This window comes from Aethalodelphis obliquidens, unplaced genomic scaffold (genome assembly GCF_003676395.1).
Source record: "Aethalodelphis obliquidens isolate GAN/ISIS:26980383/991018 unplaced genomic scaffold, ASM367639v1 scaffold32, whole genome shotgun sequence".
Taxonomy (NCBI): domain Eukaryota; kingdom Metazoa; phylum Chordata; class Mammalia; order Artiodactyla; family Delphinidae; genus Aethalodelphis; species Aethalodelphis obliquidens.
This window is the reverse complement of record NW_020837976.1, coordinates 911,595-930,695: the sequence shown is the minus strand read 5'-3', so window position 1 is coordinate 930,695 and position 19,101 is coordinate 911,595. Positions and strand designations below refer to the sequence as shown.

Below are 19,101 nucleotides of genomic sequence, written 5' to 3'. Positions count from 1 at the left end.
TGAGCATCCGCCTGCCGATGCAGGGGACACGGGTTCGTGCCCCGGTCTGGGAAGATCCCACATGCCGCGGAGCAGATGGACCCATGAGCCATGGCCACTGAGCCTGCGCGTCCGGAGCCTGTGCTCCGCAACGGGAGAGGCCACAACAGTGAGAGGCCCGCGTACCGCAAAAAAAAAAAAAAAAAATACAGTTTATTTTTAACCTGTGACCTTGCCAAATTCACTTTCTAGTTCCAGTAGTTTTTTTGTAGATTCCATTGGGTTTTCTATGTAAGTAAGCATGCTCTTTGCAAATAGAGGCAGTTTTACTTTTCCCTTTCCAGTCTTTACGGCTGTTAACTTCTTTTGCCTTACTTTACTGGCTAGGACTTCTAATACAGCATTGAATAGAAAGTGGTGGGAGTGGACATCTTTGTCATTTCCTAGTTCACTAAGACCTTTTAAGTTATGAATGGCTCTTGAATTTTAAGTACTTTTCTGCTGATTAAAAGGATCATATGATTTTTCTCTTTTATTCTGGTAATCTGGCTAGTCTCATTGATTTTTAACTATTAAACCTTGCATTTTTGGCATGTGCAGTTCTCAGATTTCTTGGTCTTTGTGACCTCTTTACACTCTCAAAAATTATTGTGTTTTTTTTGCGGTACGCGGGCCTCTCACTGTTGCGGCCTCTCCCGCTGCGGAGCACAGGCTCCGGATGCGCAGGCTCAGCGGCCATGAATCACGGGCCTCTCACTGTTGCGGCCTCTCCCGTTGCGGAGCGCAGGCTCAGCGGCCATGACTCACGGGCCCAGCCACTCCGCGGCATGCGGGATCCTCCCAGACCGGGGCACGAACCCATGTCCCCTGCATCGGCAGATGGACCCCCAACCACTGCGCCATCAGGGAAACCCTCAAAAATTATTTTTTAACCCCAAAGAATTTCATATATATGGGTTATGTCGATATTTATTGTATTTGAAATTAAGGCTGAGAAATTAAACATATTATTCATTTAAAAGTAGCAATAGCAAACCCATTACCTTTTTTTTTTTGAATTATTTTATTTATTTATTTTTGGCTGCGTTGGGTCTTCGTTGCTGGGTGCGGGCTTTCCCTAGTTGTGGTGAGCAGAGGCTACTCTTTGTTGTGGTGCGTGGGCTCCTCATTGTGGTGGCTTCTCTTGTTGCGGAGCACAGGCTCTAGGCACGTGGGCTTCAGTAGTCGTGGCTCACAGGCTCTAGAGCACAGGCTCAGTAGTTGTGGCGCACGGGCTTAGTTGCTCTGCTGCATGTGGGATCTTCCTGGAACAGGGCTCGAACCCGTGTCCCCTGCATTGGCAGGCAGATTCTTAACCACCACGCCACCAGGGAAGCCCTGTCTACTTCTTTTATCAAGCGTGTTGTAATCTCTAACTATTATTGTGGATTTGATTATGTCTCCTTTCAGTTGTATCAGTTTTGTTTTGTGTATTTTCAAGTTCTGTTATTAGGTGCATGCATATATAGGATTGTTAAATCTTGATGAATTGACCTTTCATCACAGTGAACTGTCCCTCTTTATCCTTGGTAATATTCTTTGCTCTCAGTTTTACTTTGATTTTAATAAAGCTACACCATATTTCTTTTAATTATTGTTTGCGTTTCATGTATTTTCCCATCCTTTTGCTTTTAATACATCTGTGTCTTTGTTTAAAATGGATTTTTTTAGGTTAGCATATACTTGGGTCTTGCTTTTTTATCCAGTCTTACAATCTCTACTTTGTAATTGGAACCTTTAGACCACTTATGTTCAGTGTTATTATCTACATGTTTGGGTTTAATTTACCATCTTGCTATTTGTTTTCTGTCTCATTGTTCTTTTGCTGCCTTCTTTTCGATTATTTTTAATTTTGTGTTTATCTCTGACTTTGCTTTATCTCTCTTTTGTTATTTATGCTTTTATAATAAGTTTTCTGAGAAAATTCACTGACTATGAAATTCAGCGCTTTAAAATGTTCATTTCAGTGTGTTCTGCTATATTCATAGAGTTGTGCAACCATCAGCACTGTCTAGTTTTAAAACATATCATTATCCAAAAAGAAACCCTGTGTTCATTAACAGTCATTTTCCATTCTCCCCTCCATTCCCAGAGTTTTAATGATTTCTCTAGGGTAACAGTTCTCTGAGTGTATCCCGGGAACTCCAGGCAGTACCCAGGACTCTTTCAAGGAATCCTTGAGATCAAAACTGTTTTCATATTTAAAAAATGTATTTTCATGTTGACATTAAGATTTTATTTGCCTTTTCTGTTGTTGATTATGTACAGTAATTTTTCAGAGGTTGTGGGACATGTGATACTGCAGCAGATTGAATACAGAAACAAATATGAAAATCCACTGTTTTCTCTTAAGTCAAACATTAAAGACATTTGAAAAAATGTAGAACAATATCAGTCTTCACTAGTTTTGTTTTGAGAATATAATTATCTTTCATAAAATGTTAATTATCTTAACATTAAGTGGGTTTATTGTTTTTGAATGAATATTATTAAAATTTCTCAGTTTTAATTTCTAATACAGTAAATATTGAGAACTACATAACAGAAGTTCTCAATTTTTAAGAATGTGAAGCAGGAGTCATCAAACTGTGAACTCTGAGCCAAATCTGGCCTGCAGCCTGTTTTTGTAAGGCCTGCAAGTTAGGAATGATATTTATATTTTTAAAGGGGTGGGGTTGAAAACAACAAAGAATATGCAACAAAGATGGTATGTGGCCCAGAAATTCTAAAATATTTATTATATGGCCTTTAATAGGAAAAGTTTGCCAACTGTTGGTATAAAGGGTCCTATGATGATGTTTGATGTTTCTGAATTGCTGTTGTAGGGTTTATATTATGTATCTATAACGAGTGATTTCAGGCATAGTATAAGACTATTACAACAGTGTATTTCCATTTCCCTGCTTTGTGCTGTTGTTGTCATACATATATATAGTTTACTTCTACCTGTTAGAAACTCCATACTACATTGCTATTATTTTTACTTTCTACATTGCTACTTTTGCTTTAAATAGTCATTTATCCTTTAAAGAGATTAAAAAACGTAGAAAACCCATATTTACCATTTCTGGTGTTCTTCCTTTGGATCCAGATCCAAATTGCCATCTGGTATCATTTTCTTCTGCCTGGAGAACTTCCTTTTTACATTTTTTGCAGAGCCTATCTATGAGTTTTCTCTGCTTTTGTTTTTCTGAAAAGCTCTTGGTTTCATTTCATTTTTGAAAAACATTTTTGATTGGTATTAAATTCTAGATTAACACTTTTTCAATACTTGAAAGATGTCTTCTCATTTGTACAGTTGCTGTCATTCTTATCATTGTTCCTCTGCATGTAATGTGTCCTTTTTTCCCTGGGTGCTTTTGAGATTTTTCTCATTATTGGTTTTCAGCAATTTGTTTTGGTCAGGTTTTCTTTATGTTTATTCTGCTTAAACCTCTTGGATCTGTGTGTTTATAGTTTTTATTAAATTTAGAAAATCTTTAGCTATTTCTTTATTTTTTCTGTCCTTCTCTTTCCTCTTTTTTGAGACTACAGCTACACATATATAGGGTAGTTTTGCCCATTGTAGAATTTTACAGGTTTTTTACAGATGTTCATCAGGTTGAGGAAAGTTCTCTTCTATTTCTAGTTTGCTGAGAGTTATCATGAATGGGAGTTGAGTTTTGGCAAATACTTTTTCTATATATATTGAAATTTTTCTTTTTAAATCCTTTAATCTCAATGTGATGAACTACACTGCCTTTTTCGAAATAGTAAACCACTTGGTCATTATATATTTTCCTTTTTATATAATGTGGATTCTATTGGTAGTATTTTGTTAAGTATTTTTGTGTCTCTTTTTTGTGAGAGATGGTTTGTAGTTTTCTTGAACTGTCTTTGTTTGATTTTTGCTATCAGTGTAATGCTGACCGTATAAAATGAGTTATGAAGCATTCATACCTCTCCTCTTTTCTGAAAGTTTATATATATATATATATATATACACACACACACACACACACACATATAGTGTCTCATAGAATTCTCTAGTGAAGTTCTCTGGGCTTGGAGCTTTCTTGGTGGGAAGACTTTTAATTCAGAATTTAGAGTCTTTAATAAATGTAGGATTATTCAGATGTTATATTTTCTTTACACCGGTTTTGGTAGTGTCTTTTAAGGAATTGGTCTGTTTAGTTTAAATTGTTGGATTGATTGTCATACTACATTCTTACAGGATATCCTACAGATTCTAGAATCTGTAGTTCTGTCGTTCCACCCCTCCCCCAGCCCCCGTATTGGCAAATTGTGATTTCTTGCTTATTGTCTTTATCATCTAGGCAGAGGTTGTAAAGTTTCATTGATACTTTTTTCTCCCCAGTACAAAGAGTTAACTTTTGCTTGTTTATTTATTATTTTATTGATTTCCCCTCTTTGCTTCATTTCCTCCTTTTACTTTGATTTTAATATATACTTCTGCTAGCTTCTTAAGGTGGAAGCATATTTAATTTAATTTTAAGCCTTTTTTGTTGGCTTTCTACTTATCTCTATTGCCTGTTTTTCTATTGTGCCTATATATAGTGATTTTTTTTTTAAGTTTGTCCTTTAAAATTTTGATTGTGGTAATGGGCAAGTTTTTAAGATTTATATAGTTATAGACTAGAGACATGAGTCCTTTCATCTTTTATGTCAATTTTAGAAAATCTTCCAAAAACAGTAAGACTTTTTAGAAAATAAACAAATGTTTTGTAATTATTTGTTTCATTTTATTTACGTTTAAATCTTCAGTTTCTAATTCATTTTGGGTGTGGCATATCATGAGGTGGAGAACTCAAAGTATTTTTTTTCTAAATTATTGTCCTCAGCATTCTTCATTTTGTAATCTATTTTCTTAATAATTTTAAAGGTATTGTTGTTTTTAGTCTTTCTTCTTTTTCAGAAATTTCTTAGCTGTTGTCATGGGTATGAATTTGCTACATGAATGAAACATTTTGTAAAGTTTCAGAAAGGAATTTTGTTAAATTTATATGATAGTTTGGAATCACATCTTTACATAATTTTTCTATTCCAGAAATCTTTCGTGTCTTTCAGTTTCTTTAGATGTTTTTTAATATCCCTAAGTAAAGCTTTATAGTTTTCTTATTAAAGTATTACATATTTCTTGTTATGTTTACTCTTAGATATTTGTTGGTATTCTTTCTTTTCTGTTGTATTTTCTAACTGACTGTTGCTAGTATATTCCTCAGATATTTGGTTTTCCTGAGACAGTTGTCTTTTTTTTTTTTAATAAATGTATTTATTTTATTTTTGGCTGTGTTGGGTCTTTGTTGCTGCGTGCGGGCTTTTCTGTAGTTGTGGCAAGTGGGGGCTACTCTTCGTTGCAGTGCGCGGGCTTCTCACTGCGGTGGCTTCTCTTGTTGCGGAGCACAGGCTCTAGGCACACGGGCTTCAGTAGTTGTGACACATGGGCTCAGTAGTTGTGGCTTACAGGTTCTAGAGCGCAGGCTCAGTAGTTGTGGCACACAGTGTTGGTTGCTCTGGGGCATATGGGATCTTCCCAGACCAGGGCTCGAATCCTTGTCCCCTGCATTGGCAGGTGGATTCTTAACCCCTGCGCCACCAGGGAAGCCCGACAGTTGTCTTTTAAGAAAGATTCTTTAGTGATAGCTTAGTACTGCTTTGCTATTATCTTATAGAAAGTTTAAATAAAAATAATAGGTGATAGAATGAAGATTGTTGGATTTGAACATAGGTACTCATAAGACTATGAGTTTGGTGACCTTATTAATTTACTAATTTTAATCTTCGTCTAGATATTTTTATTTTATTGTCCTTTTTTTAAAAAAAATTTCTCCTTCTGGCCTTTTTTTTTCTTTTAAACCTCTCTACCCTCTGTCTTTGTCTCAGATGTTTTTGTCTTCCAGAAAGATATTGAATAAGATGTTCACATTTCAGGATTATGAGACTTAAGGTGACAGTGTCTCTATTGTTCTTCTATTGTATGGAATGGTGTATCTGTACTGAATATAAGTATTCCCTTAAGTTAATAATGTGTAGAATTATAAAATTAGATATTTTGAACTAATTTATATGTTTGGTTTGATATTTTCTAATAATGGAGATTTCAATGCTTTCAAAATATTTCTATTCAAATGTAAATAATGGTTACATTTCACAGTAGACTTTCATAGAAAGAATCTTATCAGTGCTTAGTGTGTTATGGGGAGAAATGATGCCACAAAATATTAATGATCATTTGAAGAATTCTCTCCTTTCCAATATTGAAAACATTCTCAGCTTTCTTTGTGACTGTGTTTTTTCTGTTAGCTTTATTGACGTATAGTATATAGAGAGTAAGATTCACCTACTTTAGTGTGAGAGTTTGATGGATTTGGTTAACTTTATACAGTCATGAAACCACTACCAGAGTCAAGATAAAGAAGTTCCACTATTCTAAGAAGTTTCCTTATACCCCTTTTCAGATAAGCAGGTGACCTGTGGCCTGAGGCAGCCACCCTAGTACTTTTTTTTTTTTTTAACAGTTCAGTGATCTTTAATGTATTTACAGAGTTGTGTAACCTTCACCACAGTCTCATTTTGGAATATTTTCATCACCCCAGAAAGAAATGAGTTCCCATTTAAAGACACTCCCTATTCTCACCTTCATTTCTAGCAACCACTAATCTACTTTGTGTCTCTCTAGATTTACCTTTTCTAGCAAATAGAAGCATGCAACATGTGTTTTTCTGTGTCTGGCTTCTTTCATTGCACATAAACGTGATCAACTTTTCAGCATTTTCATGAAATTAATTTTTTTTTAAACAGGGAATGACTTTACTAATGATGGGGTCAGCAGATGCTCTTCCTGAGGAACCCTCAGCTAAAACTGTCTTCGTAGAAGACATGACAGAAGAACAGTTAGCATCTGCTGTAAGACATACCACATTTTATATATTTGATCACTACTTTTAAGAAATACAGTTAGTAAGATGCCTTTCAGAAAGCATCTACATGTTTTGAAGATTTAATCAATATTAAGATAGATGTTATTAGCAGTAAATAAAAGTTTTATCTTTGAAATTGGCTCAAGGAATCCTATTTTAATTGAATAATTCATTATAAAGTCAGTGAATATCTGTAATAAATATGTGTCTGGCAGATAGTGCTATTTAAATGTTTACTGTTATTTTATGGGAAAACAGGCTCAAAGAAGTTAAATAGTTTAAATGCTGGGATATTTAAATTCTTAAAACTTTCCATGTTGAAAATATACAGTTTATCCTTAATTTAAATGCAGTGTTGGTTTAGAAACTGGCCAACACACACTTGTCAAATATTATTATTATTTTTACTACCCAGCATTTATATAGTACCATTCATTTTTTTGAAGTGTTTCTGTATATATTTTGTTACCCTCTTCCAGTGATAAACCTGCAGATGAGGCAGAACTGATATGATTGTTTTCTTATTATTTTTAAGAAGGGAATTAAAACAGGATGATTGTCCGCATGATGCAAGTAAAATTTTTTGTTAGGGAAATAAAACATTGTTAAGGTAGAATAAATTGGTATGAGTTGGTAAATTGTATTTGCTTCAGTGTGTTTAGTGATTTATATATGCTGTGTCATCTTTTAAAAATGATTTAATCCTTTTCCTTATCAGATGGAATTACCATGTGGATTGACAAACCTTGGTAACACTTGTTACATGAATGCTACAGTTCAGTGTATTCGTTCTGTACCTGAACTCAAAGATGCCCTTAAAAGGTAAGACAGAAGAGAGATTGTTTTATGTCATATATATATATATATATATATATATATATATATATATATATATTAGCAGCTTTATCATGATATAATCCATTTATCGTACAATTCACCCTTTTAACATGTTCAATTAGATGGTCTTTATTATATTCACAAGGTTGTGCAACCATCACCACGGTCTAATTTCAGAATATTCCCCTGCCCCCCAAGAAGAAACGTCATACTCATTAGCAGTCGCTCCTTATACCTTTCCCACCTCCAGCCCTAGGCAACCATTAATCTACTTTTTGTCTTACAGATTTGCCTATTCTGGACATTTCATATTAATGGGATCATACAGTACGTGGTCTTTTTGCTGACTGGCTTCTTTTACTTAGCATAATGTTTTCTACGTTCATCCATGTTGTAGCATGATTCAATACTTCATTCCTTTGTATGGATGAATAATATTCCATTGTATGGATATACTATGTTTTGTTTATCCATCAGTTGATGGACATTTGGATTGTTTCCATATTTTAGCTATTATGAATAATGCTGCTATGAACACTCAAGCACAAGTTTTTGTGCAGATGAGTTGTTTTCATTTCTCTTGATTATGAGTGGGTTGCTCGGTCTCATGGTAACCTCTGTTGAGCAACATTTTAAAAGTATTGTAAAATGTTTAGCGTTCTCCTGCTTCAAGGTTTATGCTGTTCTCCAGTTTTGCATATAACTAAACTTTCAAATCTGCTAACACCTGCTGCATTGATTCCACTCTGGATTCTAAGGTATCAGTTTCTTTTTGGAAATTTTTCTTTGCTTCTTCTAACATTTCTTGAAGTTTCTTCTTGAGAATGGCTAATGAAAACATCACTAATCTGATGAGATATCATTAAGCAGTTGTCATCTGCAAGTGTGATATCCTCACAAACATCTCCTAAATTTTGGAGCTGTTTCTTTTTTAATTCTGTTTCTTCCTTTAACTGTGATTCTACTTGTATTCTGTGCACATTTATCTTTTGTTGATCTTCAGATGTAACATTGACATCTATGCAGTCATCTTCATGGTGGCTGCCATCTTGGGACTCTGTCTTTGATTATAGCCATCCTAAGGGTGAAAAGGTATCTCACTGTGGCCCTCATTTGTATTTACCTAGTGACTAATGATGTTGAGCATCTTTTCATGTGCTTATTGGCCATTTGTATATCTTTGTAGAAATGTCTGATCAGCATATCCTTTTCCTATGCTTTAAATGGTTTGTCTTTTTATTATTCAGTTGTAAGTGTTCTTCATATATTCTGGGTACAAGTCCTTTTTCAGGTAATTTGCGAATATTTTCTTCCATTTTGTGAGTTGTCTTTTCACTTTCTTGACCGCATTCTTGTAGCACAGAAAATTTAAATTTTGATGTAGTTGAATTTTTTTTCTTGGTGTCATATGTAAGAAACCATTGCCTAATTTCTAGGTCATAAAATTTTTTTATGAGTTATATAGTTTTAGCTCTTACATTTAGGTCTATGATCCATTTTTAGGTGATTTTTTTGTATGGTGGGAGGTAGTTTTCCCCATTCTTTTGCATGCGGATGTCTAGTTCTTTCAGTACCATTTGTTGAGAAGACTAGTCTTTCCTGTTGAATTGTCTTAGCACCTTTTTTGAAAATTAATTGACCATAATGTATGTAATAAAAAGTAAGATTGGATTCTCGATTCTAGTCTAGAAACACATACGTTGTATGTTTATCCTTATACCAGTGAGTAACGGTTTTTAAAAGAAATAGAACTTTGTTTTTATACTATTGTATTTACAGTAAACAGTTATCCATGTTTTGAGAACATATCAAATAGTCTATAAAATGAGGGTCCCTTCTCTTCAGTGAGTATAAATGTGTAACTTTAAAAAATATGTAATTTAATTCTGACTACATTTATTACATCTGTTTTGATTCATACATTGCCAGTTATTAATATGTGGTGGAATTCTGAACTACAGTTTGGATTCTTAGCTTTATGAATGCTGTGTGGTTTTTTCTCCCCTACTGGCTTGTGAAATGCTTTGATAAAATTGAGCAGTAGAGAGGAGAGAGAAGGGACATGCAGAAACCTGAGAGTAACTGAAGGTTTTCCGAATTTCTCTGAAGTGAACACTTGTCAGGTATTTACATGAAGTTGCCTAGATTGCCACTAATATACTGCCAGTGCATAAGACAGAGCACCTGTTTTCAAGGTACTGATGGTCTGATGGAGGAAGACTACCAAGTAAACGGGTACTGTTTCAGAACAGCTTTGCTGGGAAATGTTAAAGTCAGTTATTTTTCCTCAGAGATTCATAGTTATTTCCCCACTGCTGTAGTGTGCCCATGGTTACTGATGAGAGGTCTGATATCAATCTCTATTCTTAATCTTTTGTCAGTAACTTTTAGGGTTTTCTCTTTATTTTTGTTTTCAACGTTTTCCAACAGTCCTAAGTGTGGGTTTTCTTTTATTTATCTCATTTAGCCCTCAGTGGGTGCTTTTAGTCTGAGGCCTGTTGTCCTAAACTCTGGGACATTCTTAGCCATTATTTCTTCAGATATTGCTGCTCTTCTATTTTACCTTCCTCTTATATTCTAAATATTGGGGTTCTTGGATCTGTTGCTAATGTCTTTTTTTTCTCTGCACTTTTATTTTTATGTGCTGTGTTCTAGGAGAATGCCTCAGTTCTGTTTTACATTTCACTGATTTGTACGTTAGCTTTGTTTCACAACTGCTCATTTATCACAACCTTCTTTTTAATAAAATCTCCCTTTCTTAAGTTTTGGATATGATTCCTGCTTTTATTTCTCTGAGGCTCCAAAGTATTCTTATTTAAAGGTTTTTTTTTTTTCCTGTTTGGTCCTTTAACTTTGTTCTCTTTGGATATATAGATCTTCATTTCTTTGAAGATGGTGTACTTATCTTATGCAGTGTATTCTCTTGTGTCCCAAGTGCAAATTATCTGAATGAGTAGCTTGCTGGGGCAGCTCCCTGTCATAGAGGGTGGCTAGTTGGGACAGATTTGCCTTATTTCCAAGACTTCCTCTTTACTTTTTTCATCTGGGATTCCTTATTATAGCCTCTACGTCAAGGAGAGCTCTCTTTCATGTTTTGGAGTTAACTTCTCTAAGTTTTTTATAAGCAGGGAGATTTCATCTTGTTGCTTCCATTTTCTTGAAACCAGGTAAACTATTTTGAATTCTAAGTTGTTGCAAGAGGGTGGAAGCCCCTGTACTTACTAACTTAATCGATACAGAATGATGTGGATGGGGTTGTATGTCTTTGGGAAAATGACACTAACTGATAAAATAGGAATGAAAGAAAAGAGGACAATTCCATGAAAGATGCTTTACTGTTGGAGATGCTGAAGTTCATCCTCAAATGTATGGCAGGTTCTGGAGAGTGGGATGTATACTGATGAAGAGTAGAAAGAAAACGCATTTAAGAGAAACAGGCTGGATTAGCTGAAGAGAAGCAGTGAGGGCCAAGAACAATACCTGCAGATAAAATCTGGTTTGCTTGATGCTGCCCAACAGTGGAACCTCATCTTAATGTGGGAGTTCTAAATTTAGAACCTAAAGTGAAAAGTGTATATAATAAAAATTACTCTTGAAAATTCTATGTTACTTGTAAAAGACAGTATCACATGACAGTATTTTTGTCTTATTGGAGACTGGCAAGCCAACTCTTAGTAAGTACAAAATAGTCTTTTCATTAGCAATTACTAGACTGCTATTTTACTTTCATTTTCAAATTTGTAGAGGAATGATCTATTCTTGATAGAACTTAGAATTGATAGAATAAAATTGGCTGGACCAATGGCTGATAGAATTGATAGAATAAAATTGGCTGGACCCAGCTTTTTTGGGGGCATTTTATTTATTTTTATAAATTTATTTATTTATTTTTGGCTGTGTTGGTTCTTCATTGCTGCGCATGGGCTTTTCTCTAGTTGTGGCGAGTGGGAGCTACTCTTCGTTGCAGTGCACGGGCTTCTCATTGTGTTGGCTTCTCTTGCTGCAGAGCACGGACTCTAGGCATGCAAGCTTCAGTAGTTGCAGCACATGGGCTCAGTAGCTGTGGCTCACAGGCTCTACAGCGCAGGGTCAGTAGTTGTGACGTATGGACTTAGTTGCTCTGTGGCATGTGGGATCCTCCTGGACCAGGGCTCGAACCCGTGTCCCCTGCATTGGCAGGCGGATTCTCCACCACTGTGCCACCAGGGAAGCCCTTTTTGGGGCATTTTAAATGTCCATTTTCTGTGTCTTTTTGAGTCAGTTTTGGTAATTTATTTTTTCCTACGAATTTGTCCCTATGTCTTTAAACTATTTTAGCATATGAGTTACTCTGTTTTGGGATCTATTTTTTTCTCCATTTTTATTTCGTATTAGTTATTTTTTCTCTTTTGATTACCTTGCCAGAGGTTTGTGTATTTTTCACAGAATCAGCTATTAGATTTATTCACTCAGTTCTTTCAGTTGTCTGATTCGTTCTACTTTTGTTTGTATTAACGTTTTATTTCTGTTTTCCTTAGGCTTGTTATATTATTTTTTAAGTTGCATGCTTGGATCATTAATTTATTCTCATGTAGGAATGAAAGTATTTAATTCTGAGATTTTGCTTGTTTTCTATTCATTAGATGAGATTGCTCAGATGTTTTTTAAAAAATGTTATAAAAGGGACTTGCCTGGTGGTCCAGTGGGTAAGACACTGTGCTCCCAATGCAGGGGGCCCGGGTTCGATCCCTGGTTGGGGAACTAGATCCCACATGCATGCCACAAGTAAGAGTTTGCATGCTGCAATTAAGTAGTCCACTTGCCGCAACTAAGCAGCCCGCATGCCACAACTAAAGATCACGTACGCCACAACTAAGACCTGGTGTAGTCAAAATAAATAAATATTTAAAAAATAAGTTATAAATTCTTATCTTTTCCTTTTGCCCCAAGTTTTTTGTTTTTTGCTTTTTTTATTGAAGTATAGTTGATTTACAGTGTTGTGTTAATTACTGCTGTCCAGCAAAGGGATTTGGTTATACATACATATATTCTGGTTTTTTAATATTCTTTTCCGTTATGGTTTATCACAGGATATTGAATATAGTTCTCTGTGTTATACAGTAGGACCTTGTTTTATCCATTCTGTATATAAAAGCTTACATCTGATAACCGCAACCTCCCACTCCCCCCCCCCAACCCCCGCCCCCTTGGCAACCACCAGTCTGTTCTCTATGTCCATGATTCTGTTTCTGGGATAGGTTCATTTGTGTCATATTTTAGATTCCACATATAAGTGATATCATATGGTATTTGGCTTTCTGTTTCTGACTTACTTCACTTAGTATGACAGTCTCTAGTTGTATCCATGTTGCTGCAAATGGCATTATTTCTTTCTTTTTTTATGACTGAGTAGTGTTCCATTGTATGTATGTGCCACATCTTCTTTATCCATTTAGCTGTCGATGAACATTTAGGTTGTTTCCATGTCTTGGCTATTGTGAACAGTGCTGCTATGAACATAGGGGTGTATGTATCTTTTTGAATTATAGTTTTGTCCAGATATATGTCCAGGAGTAGAATTGCTGGATCATATGGTAATTCTATTTTTACTTTTCTGAGGAACATCCATACTGTTTTCCACAGTGGCTGCACCAGCTTATATTCCCACCAACTGTGTAAGGAGGGTTCCCTTTTCTCCATACCCTCTCCAGCATTTGTTATTTGTAGACTTTTTTTAAAGGTATTATTATTTTTAAAAAATTTATTATTATTTATACTATTTAGTTTTTGCTGCATTGGGTCTTAGTTGCAGCATGCAGGATCTTTGTTGCGGCATGCGGAATCCTTAGTTGTGGCATCTGGACTTCCTAGTTGCTGCACGCGGGCTTCTTAGTTGCAGCATGTGGACTGTTTAGTTGCGGCATGCATGTGGGATCTAGTTCCCTAATCAGGGGTCAAACCCAGGCCCCCTGCATTGGGAGTGTGCAGGCTTACCCACTGGACCACCAGAGAAGTCCCTGCCCATTTTTGGATTGGCTTGTTTGTTTTTTCGTTGTTGAGCTGTATGAGCTGTTCGTATATTTTGGAAATTAAGCCCTTGTCTGTTGCATCATTTGCAAATATTTTCTCCTGTTGTCTTTTCGTTTTGTTTATGGTTTCCTTTGCTGTGCAAAACCAAAGTTTGCTTTTAATTATTGAATTATGTAGAAACATATACAAATGAATTATCCCAGAGTGAACACATTCCTGTAACTGATGGGGATCAACAGAACTCTGTTAGCACTCCAAAAATCCCCTCACCAATCCCTTCCTATCCACTGCCCCCGCCCTTCTTTGCAAAGTTGTTATACTCACCTGACTTCTAATTTTGAGTAATTTTGCTTATTTCGAACTCTTCATGAACAGAAACATACAGATTATGTTCATTTGAGTCAGGCTCGTTATATTTGGCTTTTCCATGTTGTGTGTGTGTTCATTCATGTTCATGCTGTAGGGCAGTGGTCCCCAGCATTTTGGCAGCGGGGACTGGTTTCATGGAAGACAGTGTTTTCATGGACCAGTGTGGGGGTGGGGGGGAATGGTTTCGGGATGATTCAGAGCATTACATTTATTGTGCACTTTATTTCTGTTATTATTACATTATAATATATAATGAAATAATTACACAACTCACCATAATGCAGAATCAGTGGGAGCCCTGAGCTGGTTTTCACTTGCCACTCACTGATGGGGTTTTGATATGAGTCTGCAAGCAGTTGGTTTATTATGGTCTCTGTGCAGTCAAACCTCTCTGCTAATGATAATCTGTATTTGTAGCCACTCCCCATCACTGCTTCAGCTCCACCTCAGATCATCAGGCATTAAATTCTCATAAGGAGCAAGCAACCTAGATCCCTCACATGCGCAGTTCACAGTAGAGTTTGCACTCCTATGAGAATCTAATGAGGACGATGATCTGACAGGAAGCGGAGCTCAGGCAGTGACGCGAGCGATGGGGAGCAGCTGTAAATACAGATGAAGCTTCTCTCCCTTGCCTGCTGCTCACCTCCTGCTGTGCGGCTGGGCTCCTAAGAGGCTACATACTAGTACCATTTAGTGTCCCGGGGGTTGGGGACCCCTGCTGTAGGGTACACCATTGTATGTATATACTACCAAATAATTATTCATTTTTCTGTCAATGAATGTTTGGGTTGATCTGATCTGTGACTGAATGTTGTGAGTATTTCACAGATGATAGAAAAGTCAAGACATCCTCTTTTTGTAGGTGATAAAGTATACTAGGCATTAAGTTTATTTGTTTTTTTTGGTTTCTTTTTGTTTTTTTTGCGGTACGCGGGCCTCTCACTGTTGTGGCCTTTACCGCCGCGGAGCACAGGCTCAGCGCGCAGGCTCAGCGGCCATGGCTCACAGGTCCAGCCGCTCCACAGCATGTGGGATCTTCCCGGACTGGAGCACGAACCTGTGTCCCCTGCATCGGCAGGTGGGCTCTCAACCACTGCGCCACCAGGGAAGCCCTAAGTTTATTAATTACATTCAGATTTTCTATATCATTATTTAATTTTTATTTATTTGCAAAGATTATGAAAGGTACTCTATTGGTTCTTTTGTCTGAAAAACCTTTCAGTATTTGTATCTGTTAAAACTCTTAGTACCCCTGTCAATTCCTCCTCTTTTCTAGCAGTTTTTTCTTTGTGAAGTTCATTATGAATGTTTGGCTTATTGGATGGTTTTATCTTAATTAGGACTTATAAATTTTCTTGGTATAATATTGAGAGTTTTAGGGGGATGGTATTAAATTAGCTATGATTTTTCTGTTCTCAGATAATAAAAAAAAGATTGATAATTCATTAATGCAGCTTTTGTCATAAACGTAGTAATAGTTACCTACTCATGTTACCCTGTAACTAGATGTAAATTCATAACAGTGGCAGTTATGTAATTACATACTTCAGTGATGTTATGGGATGCATCTACTTTATGAGTACTTCGTTTTAACTTCAGAAGTGCCCTTTAAAAAGTTGCTAAACTGTCTGACAGGGAAACTATTATGATTTCTTTTTTTTTTTGGCGGTACACGGGCCTCTCACTGTTGTGGCCTCTCCCGTTGTGGAGCACAGGCTCCGGACGCGCAGGCTCAGCGGCCATGGCTCACGGGCCCAGCTGCTCCGCGGCATGTGGGATCTTCACGGACCAGGGCACAAACCCGTGTCCCCTGCATCGGCAGGCGGACTCTCAACCACTGCGCCACCAGGGAAGCCCATATGATTTTTATTTTTAAAATGAACATATATAATTTAGACAACATGCATTATTGTATATTGAAAAATTAAGAATTTTTTAGTTGCAAGAGTTTCCAAAAGATCTAAACAATTGAAAAAAAGAAAGAAAATTATTCCATTGAGTATAATTTAACATAATATTTTCTGTGACCTCTTTCATTCACTTACGTAAGCACAGAGTTTTTTTTTTCTTTCTTGGCTGCATTGGGTCTTCGTTGCTCCACAGGCTTTCTCTAGCGGTGAGTGGGCGCTACTCTTCATCGCAGTGTGTGGGCTTCTTATTGCAGTGGCTTGTTTTGTTGCAGAGCACAGGCTCAGTAGTTGCAGCGCACAGGCTCAGTAGTTGTGGCACATGGGCTTAGTTGCTCTGCGGCATGTGGGATCTTCCTGGACCAGGGATCGAACCCATGTCCCCTGAATTGGCAGGCAGATGCTTAACCACTGTGCCACCACGGAAGTCCCCTTTTTTTTAAATTGGAATATAATTTACGTCTAGTGAAATGTATGCATCTTATGTGTTCAGTGTGATCAGTTTTGACAAATGCAAATTCTCTGTAACTCATTTTACAATCAGATATATAGAACATTTTCATCATCCCAGGACGTTTTATTGTACCTTTTCCCAGTCAACTGCCCATCTCCCCCAAGTAAGCACTGATCTTATATTAGTTTTGTGGGATCTCTCCCATTGCCCGGTGTTTTTACCTGAATGATAATTTTTGATCCTTTGTCGTAAAACATTGTATAAGTAACTACAGTGGTTTGGGTATTTCCTTTAGGGTGGCCAGTCCTTTGTACTGCTGTAAATTAACTGAGAATCATAAAAGTGAATTTAGAAATCATTTAATAGGAACCCTTCATTTTATAGGTGAGAAAACTGACTTGAAATTTAAGTGACTTATTTAGTGTTGTGTAGGAAGTTAGTGCTGAATATAGATTTATTGATTTTGATTTAATTTTTTTTGTTTGTGTTTTTGTTTTTGTTGTTTTTGCGGTACACGGGTACACTGTTGTGGCCTCTCCCGTTGCGGAGCACAGGCTCCGGATGCGCAGGCTCAGTGGCCGTGGCTCACGGGCCCAGCTGCTCCGCGGCATGTAGGATCTTTCCAGACCGGGGCACGAACCCGTGTCCCCTGCATTGGCAGGCAGACTCTCAACCACTGCGCCAACAGGGAAGCCCTGATCTAATGTTTTTGATCTAATGATTTTTTCTTCATTTCTGAAATTATATTTTATTTTCTTTGTAATAATGGATATTAAATATGTGCTTTTTAATTTTATTTTTTTTAACATCTTTAGTGGAGTATAATTGCTTTATAATGTTGTATTTCTGCTGTATAACAAAGTGAGTCAGCTATATGTACTTTTTTGTTTACACAATTTTTAGAAAATGTTATAGATGAGTTAGACAAGAGGAAAGAATTTAAAGTAGGCTTCATTCATCTAATTTCCATTTTTTCTTAGCAGTCCTTTTTTGCCCATGTAATTCTTAAAGGAACAAGACCAGAAGAGAAGAAGAAAAAATGGTGGGAACAACTCAGAGAAACTTGTAGTTGAGGGTTTCATAATAACTCCTTTGAACTAATTTCTTCCCATTTGAGTTTCAGAATAAAGTGAATATTTAATTCTGTCTTAATGTTCCTAGGTATGCAGGTGCCTTGAGAGCTTCAGGGGAAATGGCTTCAGCACAGTATATTACTGCAGGTCAGTATCTTAAATATACTACTTTTCAAGAGGGAGTATGGTATTCAATAAACGTCATTTTTCACTCACAGTTTTTTTAGTATCTTTCTGTTTTCAAAATGTATTTTTAAAACATCACCTCATTAAAATTAGAGTACTTACACTTACATTAAACAACTTGGGACTTTTTTTTTTTTTTTTTGGCGGTACGCGGGCCTCTCACTGTTGTGGCCTCTCCCGCTGCAGAGCACAGGCTCCGGACGCGCAGGCTCAGCGGCCATGGCTCACAGGCCCAGCCGCTCCATGGCATGTGGGATCTTCCCAGACCGGGGCATGAACCCGTGTCCCCTGCATCAGCAGGCAGACTCCAGCCACTGTGCCACCAGGGAAGCCCTGTAATGGCTTTATTGAGAGATAATTCACATACCGTACTATTCACCCATTTAAATTATACAATTCACTGTTTTTTAGTTTACTCATAGAGTTATGCAGTCATCACCACAATCAAATTTAGAATATTTTCATCACTAGAAAATAAATCCTGTAACAGCAGTCACCCTGTTTCCTGCCACTACTACCAGCCCTGTGCAACCAGTAATCTACTGTCAGTCTGCGGATTTGCCAATTCTAGAATGTTGATATAAATGGAATTGTACAATACATGGTCTGTTTTGATGGCTTCTTTCACTTAGAATGTTTTTGAGGTTCAGCCACATCGTAAACATGTATCAGTACTTCATTCCTTTTTATTGCTGAGTAAGATTCCATTGTATTGGATATATCACATTTCATTTATCCTTTCATCATTGGTAAGACATTTGGGTAGTTTCCACTTTTTGACCAATATAAATATTGCTAAACATTTGTGTACAAGTCTGTGTGGACATATGTTTTCATTTCTCTTGGGTATATGTCTAGGAGAGGAATTGTTGGGTCACATGGTAACTATGTGAGGAACTGCCAGACTGTTTTCCAAAGCAGCTGCATCATCTTATATTCCTCCCAGCATGTATGAGGATTCTGATTTCTTTGTATCCTCACTGACACTAGGTATTGAATGTCTTTGATTATCGCCATTCTAGGGGTGTGAAATGGTATCTCATTGTGGTCAATCATTAATTTGTAATACTATAAACAGTAGGTTTCTTTGCATCATTTGGAATTAGTGAGATTTTCCTCTAACCTTTTTCCCTGAAAGTAGATTCATTTGTTGAAATGTTTTGTTTTCTTTTTTGAAGATGTTGGGGGTAGGAGTTTATTAATTTATTTATTTAATTTTGCTGTGTTGGGTCTTCGTTTCTGTGCGAGGGCTTTCTCTAGTTGTGGCAAGTGGGGGCCACTCTTCATCGCGGTGCGCGGGCCTCTCACTCTCGCAGCCTCTCTTG

General features: G+C 36.8%; 1 protein-coding gene and 1 pseudogene across 1 annotated transcript in view; one reads left to right on the top strand and one right to left on the bottom strand.

Annotated features, from left to right (window-relative positions):
- Positions 1 to 19,101, top strand: part of USP14 (ubiquitin specific peptidase 14) — a 46,828-nt gene that overhangs the window by 8,588 nt on the left and 19,139 nt on the right. Inside the window, exons 4-6 of the mRNA XM_027127563.1 lie at positions 6,820 to 6,924; positions 7,657 to 7,760; positions 17,679 to 17,737. Coding sequence (XP_026983364.1) covers positions 6,820 to 6,924; positions 7,657 to 7,760; positions 17,679 to 17,737 — 268 coding nt within the window. The remainder of the gene's footprint in view (positions 1 to 6,819; positions 6,925 to 7,656; positions 7,761 to 17,678; positions 17,738 to 19,101) is intronic.
- LOC113631282 (prefoldin subunit 4 pseudogene) lies at positions 8,242 to 9,109 on the bottom strand (annotated as a pseudogene).